This window comes from Corylus avellana, chromosome ca3, assembly GCF_901000735.1.
Source record: "Corylus avellana chromosome ca3, CavTom2PMs-1.0".
Lineage (NCBI taxonomy): Eukaryota > Viridiplantae > Streptophyta > Magnoliopsida > Fagales > Betulaceae > Corylus > Corylus avellana.
The window spans coordinates 27,715,978-27,730,373 of NC_081543.1; the positions used below are offsets into that span (position 1 = coordinate 27,715,978).

General features: G+C 33.8%; 1 protein-coding gene across 1 annotated transcript; it reads left to right on the top strand.

Annotated features, from left to right (window-relative positions):
* The first annotated feature begins 3,916 nt into the window (after positions 1-3,916).
* On the top strand, positions 3,917-8,648 carry LOC132175378 (gamma-glutamyl peptidase 5-like). The gene is made up of 4 exons (XM_059587318.1): positions 3,917-4,357; positions 7,727-7,879; positions 7,975-8,142; positions 8,335-8,648. Exons 1-4 carry the CDS (start codon positions 4,049-4,051, stop codon positions 8,434-8,436), a joined length of 732 nt encoding a protein of 243 aa, XP_059443301.1. The 5' UTR covers positions 3,917-4,048; the 3' UTR covers positions 8,437-8,648.
* Positions 8,649-14,396: the final 5,748 nt, after the last annotated feature.

A 14,396-nucleotide genomic window follows, 5' to 3' on the forward strand; every position in this document is an offset into this window, starting at 1 on the left:
GAAATTTGGGATACACAAAGAGAAATTGATGTGTCATACCATACGCATGGGAACACATTGCGGGGCTCTGAAGTTGTTACAAGTATTTTGATAGAAGGAATGGGAAAGGTGCGCAGGAAGAAGAACAAGGAAGACTTAAGCTGTTGAGCTGAAGGAGGAGTGCGTGGCAGAATTGTAAGGGATTAATTGGAAGAGGAGTTGAGTACTTGACACGTTGAATCCAGCTGGCTGCAACTGGCTTAACTGATTGTAGTTACAACTAACTTGAGTTTTATTCCTCTATTAGGAAGTTCCACTGTAACGCTGCCAAGGGATATAAAAGCTCAATTGTATTCTTTGAGAATTCACGCAAGCATTCAGTTACATTTTGTAATCAATTAGCTTAGCATTTGTAGATTTGTTTAGCTAGTTAGTTTTGAAGTGTAGAAGGAGGTATTCAACTGGTTTTGAATAAAACTCTGTTTTCGCAGTCTTTCTAACAAAAGAATTCTCTCAACCAAGCACTAGTTTTCTCTTATTTGCTTGTGAGAGTAAATTGTGTGCTACAGAAGTCTAAACTATAAGGATCTCCTGAAATTAGGTTATTTAAATTTTAAATAGACAAAAATTTCCTCCAAACCTGTCCGAAGGAAATATTCTCCAACTCATTTAAAATAATGTCAAGTATCAATAAACATTTAAAAGACACATTAAATTCTTAACGTCATTAATAGCAGTTTACTAACTTAAACTAAATTTAATGTACCTTTTAAATATTTATAGATACTTTACACTAATTTAAATGGGTTGAAGGATATTTCATCCAAACTAATTTAGATGAAATTTCAATCCATTTTAAGTTAGGCTGCATGACCTATTTATTTCAGTTAACTTAAAGTATGAGACTCAACCTACTCTCAAAAGCTGTCCGAATTAGGTTGTATGAATTTTAAATAAGACTGCATGACAACTTTAAGGTACAAGATTTATTTGTCTTACCTGAAAAGTTGTCCAAGTTTAATGAAATTCAACCAACCTAGTGTATTGGGGATTCTAATCCCTCCCTTGCACGGCAAATTGGACCTTTAAAGTAGTTGTTTCTTCTTAACAAAGCAACACGCTGTTAATTACTCATTTCCAGGAAAACAAAAAGGAGAGAAAACCAAACAGAAGAGTGTAGAGATGTGGTATACTTGCTTTCCAAGAATTAATATTTTTTGTGCCAGCTTGCCCATGTGATGTGTAACTTCGAATTTGAGGTGATCGTGGACTACAGATGTGTACACTCCCTCCACACCCTACCTCTACACCACCTCATAAGTTAAAGCACTTCTTAAATGGATTTTTAATGGAGGTTAATTAATAGTAATTTTTACTGTCACATTAAAAAAAAATACAATAATTATAGAAATTTACAGACAATACGGGGCGCCTTTCATAGATAATCCAAGAAAAATAGATAATGGGTTGAAGCCTAGTCCATTAATTTGTTGGTACAAAGACCATGGAAAAAAGGACCATCATAAATGAAACGATGGGGATGAAATACTAATTTTTGAAATTTAAACACAATCTAATAGAAATGTGTCACGGACAAAAATAGGTTAAGTATGAAATGTTCGAAAGCGTTAAAGCGAAGCAATGCGAAAATGAAGTTGAAAAAAAAAGTTCAAAAATTTGATGTGCACTGTTTGGTTGACCAAGCTTGGACCTCAATCGACCGAGCTAGGGTTTGTGCAATGGATGACTTATAAATTTTGGTGGGAAGATCGACGGCCCATATGATTTTTGGAGACCCTAGTCGACAGAGTTTGTGTTAGACAACGAAGTAAACCGTGATTTAACCCGTCTGACCCAAATCAACCTGCATTATTGCGAGTAATGATATCTCCGCCGACCGAGTTTAGACCTCGGTTAAATGATCCACGTGCCACTTAACTCGTGGGATTGATCGAGCTTTAGGCTCGTTTGACTAAGCTACAATGGCACTGAACTTGTAGCCTATTTAGAGGATGAAAACGTTGAAGAAACTTTGTAGTCATAGTCTCATAGAACTAGAAGTGAAGCAGTCTGCGTAGTTTTGTAAATATAGGGTTTTTTTCTGCGCAAAACCGAAATTTAAAGGTTTTAAGGGTTCAACGAAAGTCTTTGGGCTTTAGGATGGGTTGGAGTTTAACGGTTAGATATAAAAATATAAAAATATTAATTTCAAAATGTAGTTAATAAAAATATAATTAAAAAAAATAAAAAATTTTGGTAAAATTGTAGTTCTGCCTTTAAAATCGTACGTTTCTAAAAACCCACCCATGGACCGTTGCGCAAATCCTTCAAGTTTTTTTCAAATGCACTCCTAAACCGAATACTTTTTGTAATTTGGTTTTAAAATGGGTAGTTAGCCTGAGAAATCACGAGACTAAACAAGCTCTAAATCAAAAGAGATACACATGTTGCTCCGTTTGTTAATTAATGTTTTTAAGAGAATATTCAAATATAACATAAATGTTAAAATAGTTTTGAGCATTTTTTGAGGATAAGAATTCACGGAATTTACTTGCTCAAATTACTAGACAATATGAGAGACACATGCTCAAAAAAATTTTGAGTTCTGAGGCCACATATTCAGACAGGCAGGTACTTGTTCAAATTGCTAACAACTATAATTTATGTGGATCCTAGTCCATTTTATAACGGAAAATGTTAGGTGTTCTCCCAATTGTGATGTGGCTTTTAAAATTACCAATAGATTAAAAGTCAATAATGATAATATCAAATTTAACAGTGATTTTAAAAGCCATATCACAGTTAGGAGAATACTAAAAAACCACCTAGTATTTCCTTTTTATAAATATTTAATGTTTTGTATCGTTTTCCAAAGTTTCTATTTTGAAAAGAGATAGGATTCACAAACATTAAAATGCTTTCCCATTAAAATAATTCCTTTTAAGATTGAAATATTTGTTTAGAAGTATCAAAGGCCAAGAAAGGAAAATGCTGATCTTGTTTTCTCATAATTAAATCCAAAAAAAAAAAAAAAAAGTAAATGCAAAATACTAAATATATAAAGATGATTGGCATTTAATTAGTTTCCCACTTTGGGCAGCTCCTTTAAAAAGTGGGAAACTTGTATGGTATTTGACGTCAGTACATCTCTTTTTAATCTTGCCATGAACCCGGTTAGATTCATCAATTACTATAGCCAGCTTGACTAAAACTAATTAAAAAATATTGTTATTCGGTAGGTTATTATATTACGATAAGTGCAAGAGAGCCAAATAAATGAACTCAAAAAAGTTTTTAAACTGACATAGTAAGAGATTTTAAATTAAAAAAAAATGCAATTCTCTTTCTCTTGTCTGCCACTCACGGTCTGTCACGTCAATTTGAAAATTTTTTTTGGTTCATTTGTTTTGCTTTCTAGCATTTCTCTTATATTATTGTTATACAATAAAAATGGCATAGCACTAAAAATCAGTCTTTGAATCAACAAGAACTTGTAAAAATAAAATAAATAAATAAATCAATGACTAACTTTCAAAGCCATCTTATCTCCAATTATATGATAATAGTATAATAATTTATTAAACATTATTTCTATTAGTATTAGTCGTGTTAAGTTCTATTGACACTAGGTTAGAGTTGGGTCGGACTAGATGGAGTAACTACAATTCTCACCATTTAACCTCTTTTGTGTGGTTTTCATCAAACAATGCGACTATAATCACGCTAAGATAGAATAGCTAGAGTTAAAATACCCGCTTGTGCTTTGAATTAAAAATAAATAAATAAATGGGATTTCACACCAAAAGGGCAAAACCTTGGTGAACGACAGAACGAACAATAGAGGGCATAAAATGTAAATTAGGCAATGAAGCATGACCATTTCTTAAAACCCACCACTTTATAAACAGCTTCTATGTTGGCGTTTGAGAGCAAGGAACAAAACAAAACAACATCATCTTTCATCACCCCCGTACCCTACTCTTTCTCTCTCTAAACTTGGCCAATTTAGAGAGAGAGAGGAAAAATCTGTGTAAAACCCCCCATTGGAGAGAGAGAGAGATAAGAGGAAATGGGTGGGAAGAGATTCTGTGTTCTTCTTTGCGCGGAGGACTCTGACTACGTGAAGAAGATGTACGGAGGGTACTTCGGGGTTTTCGTGAGAATGCTGGCTGAGGAAGGCGAGACGTGGGACGTCTACCGTGTGGCCTCCGGCGAGTTCCCGGACGACGAAGAGATCGCACTCTTGGATGGGTTTGTCATCACCGGAAGCTGCAATGATGCCCATGGGAACGACGTTTGGATCTGCAAGCTGTTGAATCTGTTGAAGAAATTGGACGCCATGAAGAAAAAAGTTCTGGGCATTTGCTTTGGACACCAGGTATTCTTTTTCTTTTATTTATTTATTTTTTTAAATTCTCTTCTTCTTTTGCTTATTTTTCAAATTTGGTAAAATTTACTACTAATACTTCAATTAGATTTCATTTTTGGAAAATGCGATTAAATTATTTATTTATTTATTTATTATTATTATTATCACTCTGCTTGGGAATTTTTCCCTCTCCACCATGTGTGAGCGGTGGATGCCACATTACAGGCACGCTGTTATCTAAGAAAAACTCTCAAATTCCATCTTTGTCCTTCTCAGAGAGGGGTTCTATGCCATCTATTGAGTAGTAATTTTTGGTATACCGACGTGTATAAACAGTATACCTGTCGGTGTTAAATTATTATTTTATTTTAATTTTTTTACTGTTTAAATATTATTTTAATAATATTTTAACAACAGCGTGCCTCGACATCGGTGTGCCAAAAACCATTGCCATCTATTTATTTTTTTATCAGGAAAATGAGATATTTTCAATTTCAGTTTTTCTTGTATCTTTCTTCTGACCATCCAATGCATGTAAAGCCAAGATGGTGAGACAAGGAAGGAAGTAAGAATATAAAAAAATTACTGTTTTGAAGCTGGAAATATTATTTTTAATTACTCCAAATTGACCAATTGTCTTAAGGGCATCGACGTCCTCACCGTGAAGTTTACAACAATAGGTCCTATTGAAATATTTTATAACTTCTTATAATCAAATTTGCCCTGACTTAATAAATTCTAATAGTGTAACTTGTCGTAGCCAATAAAATTGTGACACAGGTTTTATTTAAATCAGTACTAATAGAATATATTAAGTCAGATGACAGAATTTGACTGTAAATTGTTTTTTTTTACTATACCTCAGCTGTCTCTGAATTTATTTTGATATCATAGGAATTGAGTTTGTATTTTTTCTTCAAAAAAAAAAAATTAACCTATTTATGAGCCTCCACTTTACAAGCATCTTTTACTTTTATTTTATTTTTCAAGAATAAGAGCATGTATGAGATTGTGTTTGAAAAATAAAATTTTTAAGTTGAAAAGCGTTTTTTGGAAAAAAATTTATTTTTAAACTTTTATCAAAAATGCGTTTTTGGCTATTTTTAAGCTTTTTGAACCATCAAAAGCACTTTTAATTGTTTTACCAAACGAAGATTATTTTTTTTTTTTTCGGGAAGACTTTTTAAGTGTTAAAAAGCATTTTTAAGCCCCTTTAACGCAATCTCAAATAGACTCTAAATCTATTTACTTTTAGACAGAAAAAATCAGCGCATTTTTTTTTATATATAAATATTGATTCAATTATTAATTTTTATTGTGCATAATCGAATTGAACGATAATATATTAAATAAAATTATTCTTTTTTGGGAAAGAGAAATTAGTTAAAAAAAAAAAAAAAAGATTTTATTAGGGGGTTATATGCCGTCATGTTTGGCGATTTCGTGGTTCTCACGCGCGATCACTGCGCGAGCATGGGAAACGTGAACGGCATTGTGGCAGTTATTAACTTTTATAAGAGAGTGAAACCGAAAGAAATCAAGGTTTAGGTGGCTTTCGAGTGTGGTCCATCACACAGAAGTCTCTGTGTGAGTGGTCCACGGAATCTTACTCATACGATTCTGACCTGATTGGGGACCATGAACGGTTATATAATTGTATTGTTAGAACAGGTGTGCAGTGGTCCTGCCCCTACAACTTTACTTGGCTTGTAATATACACTCCAAAAAAGTTGGAAGCTTGGTCCTATTAGCTTTTTTTTTTTTTTTTTTTTTTTTGACATGTTTTATTAGCACCGCACGTCATCCTAATTATATAGCAGTCTATTAAACAAAATTGTTGTTTATCAAATAAAATGGGAAGCCAAAATGACTTCCCGCCTCGCATTTTTCCCAATCCATTGGATTTAATATGTGTGGGTGGCGGAGTAGTCACCATGTTGCACATGGGGACAATACCGATAGTGATTTTGGTCTTCTGTACTCCGTTTGTACCCCATTTACTCATTCTCATCGGGATTGAGATACACTAGCAATTTGAGTAGCTATTGTAAAAGGTCCCATGTGAAACTCAACAGTTCAAACAAATTTTGAATGGCTTAGCCACTTATTCGGACATCCAGATCTCACGTGAGATTTCTCATAAAAACTGTTCAAATTACTAGCACTTTCGTAACTTTAGGCTTTTTAGACGTTCAAGTTATTGCCACATTTAAAATAAGTTGGTTGCTTAAAGGTTTTGACACTTTATAGAAGTGACATGCTTATCTGCCATGCATTCAATTTCCAACCCCCACATCTTTTGTTTTAAAATATTAGTTCGTTGGCATTCTTGTGGTAGGTGCCTTTGTCGGTAAATAATTACATCAGCTTCCACATTTATATTGGATGAATCATTTAGCCTATATGTCAATGATAAGATTGATTTGAAACTTTAAAATATATTATCCTCATTGCCCTATTGTGGGCAATATCAGATATATCTAACTCGAATTACTAGCAATTCGAACAGTAAATATGAAAAAAACAAGTGAGCGAGTTGCTCAAGACTTGTTTGAACAAGTGGGTTCGTAAGAACACACTCATATATACTGTTTAAATTGCTAACAATACGAACAACGAAATTGCTGAAAATCTCTCTATCCGTCTGGCCCGCTCATTTCATGAGTGTCGAATATTAGTTGTTGGTGGGTGGCAATTCAAAATCAATCTCTAGAAAAAAAACGTGCTTGGTTCCCTTGCACCATTATTGTGCACGGGTAGGACAATTGCCTCTGTGCTGCCCATGCCATCCTAGTTTTTTTTATTTTTTTGAATGATAATGCATTGCCTAGGTGTGTTGTATTGTGCTTTTCCAAAGGTGAGAAGTCCTTATACTGTGTCCCCCATTGCTGGCGCACGAAGAGGATGCTTGACTGTTGACACTACATGCATACGTTAGGTTTACTTTCTAATTTCCAGCCCCATAAATGATTGCTTTCATTGGATGAACTTGTCTTGCTGATGTGTTCCTGTGGGTAACGATTTTTTGTTGCCTAGTAAGACATAATTGGTCTCTTTTTTCAAAGGACAGACAGTGCTCCATCATGCATAGTGGAGTGCAATATTATTTAGGCAAAATGAAAATGACCTACTTTTAATACTTTCTTCTCATGTTCTTGAGCATCCAAATGAAGAAAAAAAAAAAATTGCTTGCTTAGGAAGAAAAAGGGCTTGTTTGCTAACGATTTTTACAGGGTGTTTTTTTGCTTTTCGGATGTGATGTGACATAAAAGTGGAAGTAGTTTTAAGTGTTTTGTGTGTTGTGTTTGTTAATACTTTTGTTTTTTTTTTTTTTACAAAAAGCATTAGCAAACGAGCTTTAATATGGTTTTTGATCAGATACTAGGCCGTGCGTTGGGAGGAAAGACAGGCCGGAGCATGTCAGGCTGGGACATTGGAGTGAGAACCATCCATTTATCATCATCCTCAAAGCACTTTTCATCTCTGAAAATTCCAGCCACTCTCTCTCTGATTGAATGCCATAGAGATGAGGTATTTTTTTTTTATTGTAAAATGAAATTGGTAACACTGAATCACAACCTCAGAAATTGATGGTATTTTACTTGATATCCTAATTAACATATTAGGTCCGGGAGCTTCCTCCTAAGGCTGAGGTGATTGCATGGTCCGACAAGACTGGAATTGAGATGTTTAGGTATGGGGACCATATCATGGGCATCCAAGGTCACCCTGAGTACACCAAAGACATTCTACTGCACCTTATTGACCGCCTTCTCCAGCGCGATATGATCATGGTATGTCTTCCGCCCGATCAACTCTCATCACTAGCATGAGCAATTGGGATTGAGATCTCAAGCAATTTGCTATCTAAATTACTAGCAATTGTTGGATATCTCGAGTAATTGGCCGGTCAAGCTTACTTGTTAAAAGCTTGAATATTTTGACTCTTTTTTTATTTTTTTTTATTTATAAATTTATTCATGCAGGAGTCTTATGCTAAGGAGGTGAAAGGGAAGGTGGGGGCATGTGAGCCAGATAGAGAGGCATGGAAGAAATTGTGCATTAGCTTTCTCAAGGGTGGATTGTGATGATAAATTTCAATATCTAGAATAAAAGAAAAAACTGTAAATATGAAGTATCGGAAGTAGAAGGAAGAGAGATAGAGAAGTGTGATGGGCAGTGAGAGAGCAATCGAGCTGCCATTACAAGGCACGTTTAGCTGTTTTGACGTTGGCATTTCAAGATGTGATGAATCGTAATTCCAACCATGTCAAATAAATTACAAAGGTTTTTTTGTCAATTCAAGTTGTTTTATTTCGTGGTAACGAATGGTACTGTGATTTTATAGACAAAAAAATGCAATTTTAAACTAAATCACAACAAATGTATTGTTTGGGAGTGTGGTTTTTTCAAAATTATGATTTGAAAACATGAAAAAATGTGTTTTAAAAATACGCAATTTTAGTGGTCAACTTATTGATTTTATTAAATTCTTAATTGCGTTTTTTAAAATTGCAGTTTTTAAATCGCAAGTTTTGAAATCGAAGATCGAACCCTCGGTGCAAGTGCAAAGGCATCAATTTTGAAAATGACATGTCCACCTCGCATGATTGTGTAACTCGTGTTAACCTATTAATATTCAAATAATTAAAATAATTCATAAATGCCAAGGGATTTTGGAAATTGAAGATTTTAAAATTTTATTTGTTTTATCCATCAACATCAAAGGTATTTAACCCTTGCTAAGTGAGAAACCATCTCCGTGTTTAGCCTTAAATGAGGTACCTTGTATAATACAAAAACCCGCATGACGGTCAAAGGTATTTAACATTTACTTATTATTATAATATTATGTATTTTTTTATTTTTTTAAAAGGTGTTTTAATGTAACATAAAAGTAACAACTATATGTGTTTTTATGTATTTGCCTCGAGAACAAATGATAAAAAATTTTAAAAAAAAAAATTAAAAAAATAAAAAGAAAAAGAAAAAAGGGTAGTGTCCTTTTAATTTTGATGAGGCCTCACTTATATTCACCAAAATTAGTGGAACCCTATAAAAATTTAAGAAGAGAATTGCTACACAAACTCTCACTTTCACACAGTTAGATATGGCTTTTAAATCAAAACTCAACAATCATACATCACAAATTTAATGATAATTTTAAAAGTCACGTTAAGAAAATATAAAGTGAACAGAGTAATACTATATATCACAACACTATTTTACTATGCTAACGTGACATTGTTAATTCATCATTAAATCAAATTTTGTTAAAGGAAAAAAAAAATTAATTAATTAGCAATGCCACATTAGCATAATAGAATAGTATTTTAGTATATAACATTACTCAAAAAATTATTAAGAGAATTAATTAGAATGTCAAATTCAAGAAAAAGCAATAAACCATTTGACTTGATGCCTATATACATATATATATATATATATATATATATATATATATGTGCGCACTTTGTCAAGGCAGATTAAAAAGTAATAAGTTTGACTTATGTTTTTTTAATTTTTAAAACGAGGAAGATATGCTCTAAAGGAAGGAAGAACTTTTTACCATACACAATCTAATGGTCCAGCCGTCCTGTGGGAAAAATCTACTTCGGCTTTTGCGTTTTCCTTGCGTTTTCATTTCCTTATCTTTTTTCTATCTCAAGCATTCAATGCTTTATCACTGTACCATGGACTATTATAAGAGAAAGAGAAAATTATTTATTTGGTTCCCGGACGGTATCAAACGTATCTTAAAGATTTTTTAATAAAATTGTTTGTATGGACAAAAATTTGGTAGAAACTATTAGATGCATATGTGAATTCACGTCATTCCTCATTCCTCACCGGATGAGGAATGATCAACTACCTTTCACTTTGATTAGGGTTGGCATTTCATGAGAGGGAGAGGGGGAAGCATCCCCTCAAAAGGGGCAACGGATTGCCCTCGCCTCTAAGGAAGGACAATCTCTAGTTAGAAGGGGGGGCAACCTACCTTTAGATTGGGATAATAAATTACCCTTCACCCTCCCTTTAGAAGGGCAAGTGATTGCCCCTTTATAGATGAAAGACAATCAACTGCCTCTCACAATCTCACTTGGTAATAGAGACAGTTGCTTAACAGTTGCCCACTGCATTTGTTAAGAGATCACTATTTTTTAATTCTTATTAAAATTCTGTGTGTGGTGGTGGGGGCGGGTGTAAAACTCTCACAATCTCACTTCTTATTAAAAAATAGTGATCTCTCACATTTAACAGTTGCTCACCGCATTTATTAAGAGATCACTATTTTTTAATTCTTATTAAAATTTTGTGTGTGGTGGTGGGGGCGGGTGTAAAACTGTAACTTTACAACAAGCTTAGTCAACAGCTATGTCATGTGTGGAACGATAACTTGATATTCCAAAGGTCAATTTGATACAAAAACAAACCCTCGTGACTAAAAAAATAATTTTCCCTAAAGAGAAAACCAAGACATAAAAAGGCAACAATACTAATTGCAAATATTTTGTTCATAAATTTCACCTATACCATTGCTTGGAAAATCAAGTAAACATAACAGCATGAGGATATATCTTGTCAAAAGATCAAAAATATATTTGTTAGGATAAATGTAAAACTAATTCTTGTGATTGCTTGTAATAAGCTCCTTAGGGTTTAAAAAGTGACTTAAACCCCTTTATGATAAGTATAAAATGACAAATAACTCCTCACTTTAAACTAATAATAATACAATACCTATCTCTTATAATAATAATAATAATAAAAAATGTATGATCTACAGAGATGGTCTGACTACTCTAAGCTTTTGGTGGTGGTTCAGCCAGCCAAAACTCCTTGATATGCTGTAAATTACTTGCACGATATCCCAAATGGAAAGATAAAACAACTCCCAACCTCTTAATTCAAGCAAATGAATTCCAAGAACCCGTTAAACTTATCGTCACGAGTGCATAGTTTGTGGAATGCAAGGAAAGCTATAGATCTCATGTTGTTATATTATCTATCATCAAAGGTTGTTTTACTATTTTAAACATTCTAGTCATACAAGAACTGTGTTTTCCAACTTCAAATAACGACGAACTCTTACCAACTTGAAACCAAGTTTAAGAGGAACTACACCCCTGGTCCACCTCAAACTTACACCCTTATTACAATATTTCTCAATTTTTTTATTTTTTATTTTTTATTTTTTATTTTTTTTTAAATTATAATTTTAACTCCCCAAATCCTTTCACTTATTCCTTTCCATATTAGAATTTTTCATTAACCATAATAGCCTACAATACATGAAAAAAAAAAAAAATCCAACCATAAGATAGAAAAACATGCACCTAAAATACGCATAAGAGATGATAGGGAATAAAGTGCTCAAAACGCCATCTTATAAGTAGCTCTCAACAAGATCATTTATTTGCATGAAAGTCTACAAGTTTTCACCATTATATCCAAAGAGACCAACAATACTATAAGAGCAGTCACAAATCAATCAGGATTGTTGAAAAAGTTCCCAGTTCCAATAACAAATAAGAGGTGAAATGCTTACAGAACCATTGTCTGTATCACCCTCAGAAATCTTTAACCAGAAATGGAGTTCCATACCATTATCATCACCAACTTAAAATTAGGATAATAGGTGCAAAGTTTCCATTGCATGGCAAAAGGGGGAAGTGTTTAGGCATTCAACATAGAACCATTGTTCCTCCTGCACTCGGCCAGCATATCCATGTAGAACTGACACTTGCTGAGGTCACTGCCATAGTTGTTCAAGCACTACAAGAAAACAAAAGCCAAAAAGCCATTAGCAATAAATTCATTTTTCCACTTCCGCCAGGTATAAGCCAAATCTCAGAAGTGTATTGAGGTACCAAAACAGAAGGGAGAACATGAAACAGATATGAAAGTAGTATAAAATCAGCTTCTAACTTCTGGAATTGTCAAGGCAGTACAACAAAAACAGAACATAGAGAACTTTATTAGGAATCTGAACTAAGTAATATAATAAAGTTCCAGAGGCTTCACAGTTATTCTAAAGATTCTATAAAGAGAATTACGTGAGAAGGATTTGCATAAATGCAAGTGTTAAAAAGATAAAACATTGAAGCAGATCCATTTGTTGGGGGTCGGGACCTGGGGGTATATCAACTTTTTGATACTCTTTTGTAAACTTTTATGTATGAATCCATAACCTTTCAGGTATCTATAAAGAGACCTCCAGATGACATTTTGTAACAAGTAATTTGAAGAGAAGAATTTCATACATCTTGGAATGCCTTGGAGTGAACACCGCATGCATCAGAACCACCAAGACTGTTTGTGGTAGGAGCTGGGGCACCAGTAGCCTCAGAGACCGCAGTTTCATGTTGAATAGTGCGAGGACCCATCACAGCATCCACAGCCCTGTGGGCAACTGCACTTCCAGTGCCAAAAGCCATGCCTGCAATAAGAGAGACAAAAATTTAGATTAGTTCCCGTGTTAAACAAGTAACATGAATCGTTCGAACATGAATTATTTTCTAGTCTTGCAGTTTTTTTTTTTTTTTGAACTTGTGTTCATATTTTTCTTATGTTGGGGGTTTCAGAGTTTCTCCAAAAGCCATATGTGCTTTCAATGAAATCGATTTATTTATATATATAAAAAATAAATAAAAACTAACAAAATGCATAATGAAATAATTCACATCCTAATAAAAATAATCTTCCTTCACATACCCTGAGCTATTGTTGAACCAATGCCTCCTAGAATGGATCCACCGCTGCCAGACTGCGCAGGAGCTGGAGGAGGAGCATGATGAACTGCATCAAGAAAAAACATTATAGCCATAAAAAATTACACAAAGAAAAAACTGAATAGAATAAAATCAACAGAGTCAAGGTGGACATACAGGCAATCAACTCAAAGTGGACAGACCAAAATAATATCACCATGTGAACAAGACATAAATAACAAAACAAACAAAAACACTTAAAAGAAAAGCCTCGTTATTACTGCATACATAGTGTAAAGCAACATTACCAGGCTGAGGGGGATTCCGCACTGGTGCAGGACGAGAAGATCGAGCAGGTCTTCCTGCAGCAGAAGCCAAACAGAATCATTAACCCATCAACAGAAATAATACATAATGGCATACAGAAAAAATCAATGAAAAGCATAATTATCCACAGATGCACATTCAAGCCTCTACATACTGCAAAAGCCACCTACGACAACAACAAAAAGCAAGTTCTACAAACCTTAAATCAAATTCGGGCATGCAAAACTAATTGAAAAGCAGACCCAGCTCACATTCATATTTCATGAGAAAGATACACACCAAAAGCTCTTCAGCTCTTATTTTTTACTTTTACTTTTTCGTTTTTTTTTTTTTTTGGTTTTGTTTCTTTTATGTTTTGAAAATATTACAGAGATTTAACACTTCTTAGAAACACTATCAGACTTTCAAAAGGGCTACCAAAAAAAAAAAAAAATTCTGTGAAACCCCATAAACAAACACTTCTCAAATATGACCCAACCGAAAACACTTTTTCATTTTTTACCTCTTCAAAAACTCTTTTCAAAGCACAAACAAAATCACACTTTCCAAAAACCTTTTCTTTTTTTTTTTTTTAATAAGTTACACTTTCCAAAAACTTTACCAAACATAACCTTAAGCTCTAACCACTGCTCCCACAATGCTATACCACTGGTCAGATATCGCAACAAAAAACCATATCCCCCACAATCACGACCAAAGTTCAACAAAATCAAGCGGAGACAACACCCTAATACCAACCCAATTGCATCAATGAAAGCGTTATACAGTCCCCAAATGTTATTTTCCTTTATTATATTATATACATAGCCACATGCATGCCTTTAGAACATCTAATCCCTAAAGGCACAGGCTTCAAGCTCGATATAAACTGGTTGCCAAGAAGACAAAAATAACAAGCAAAAAGTGAACAAAATCGACACACAAGTTTAATCTGGCAACAAATAGCGACCTTCATTTCTTAAACGATAAAATGCAAAGAGAATCAGCATAGGAAAACAAAAAAACCCAAA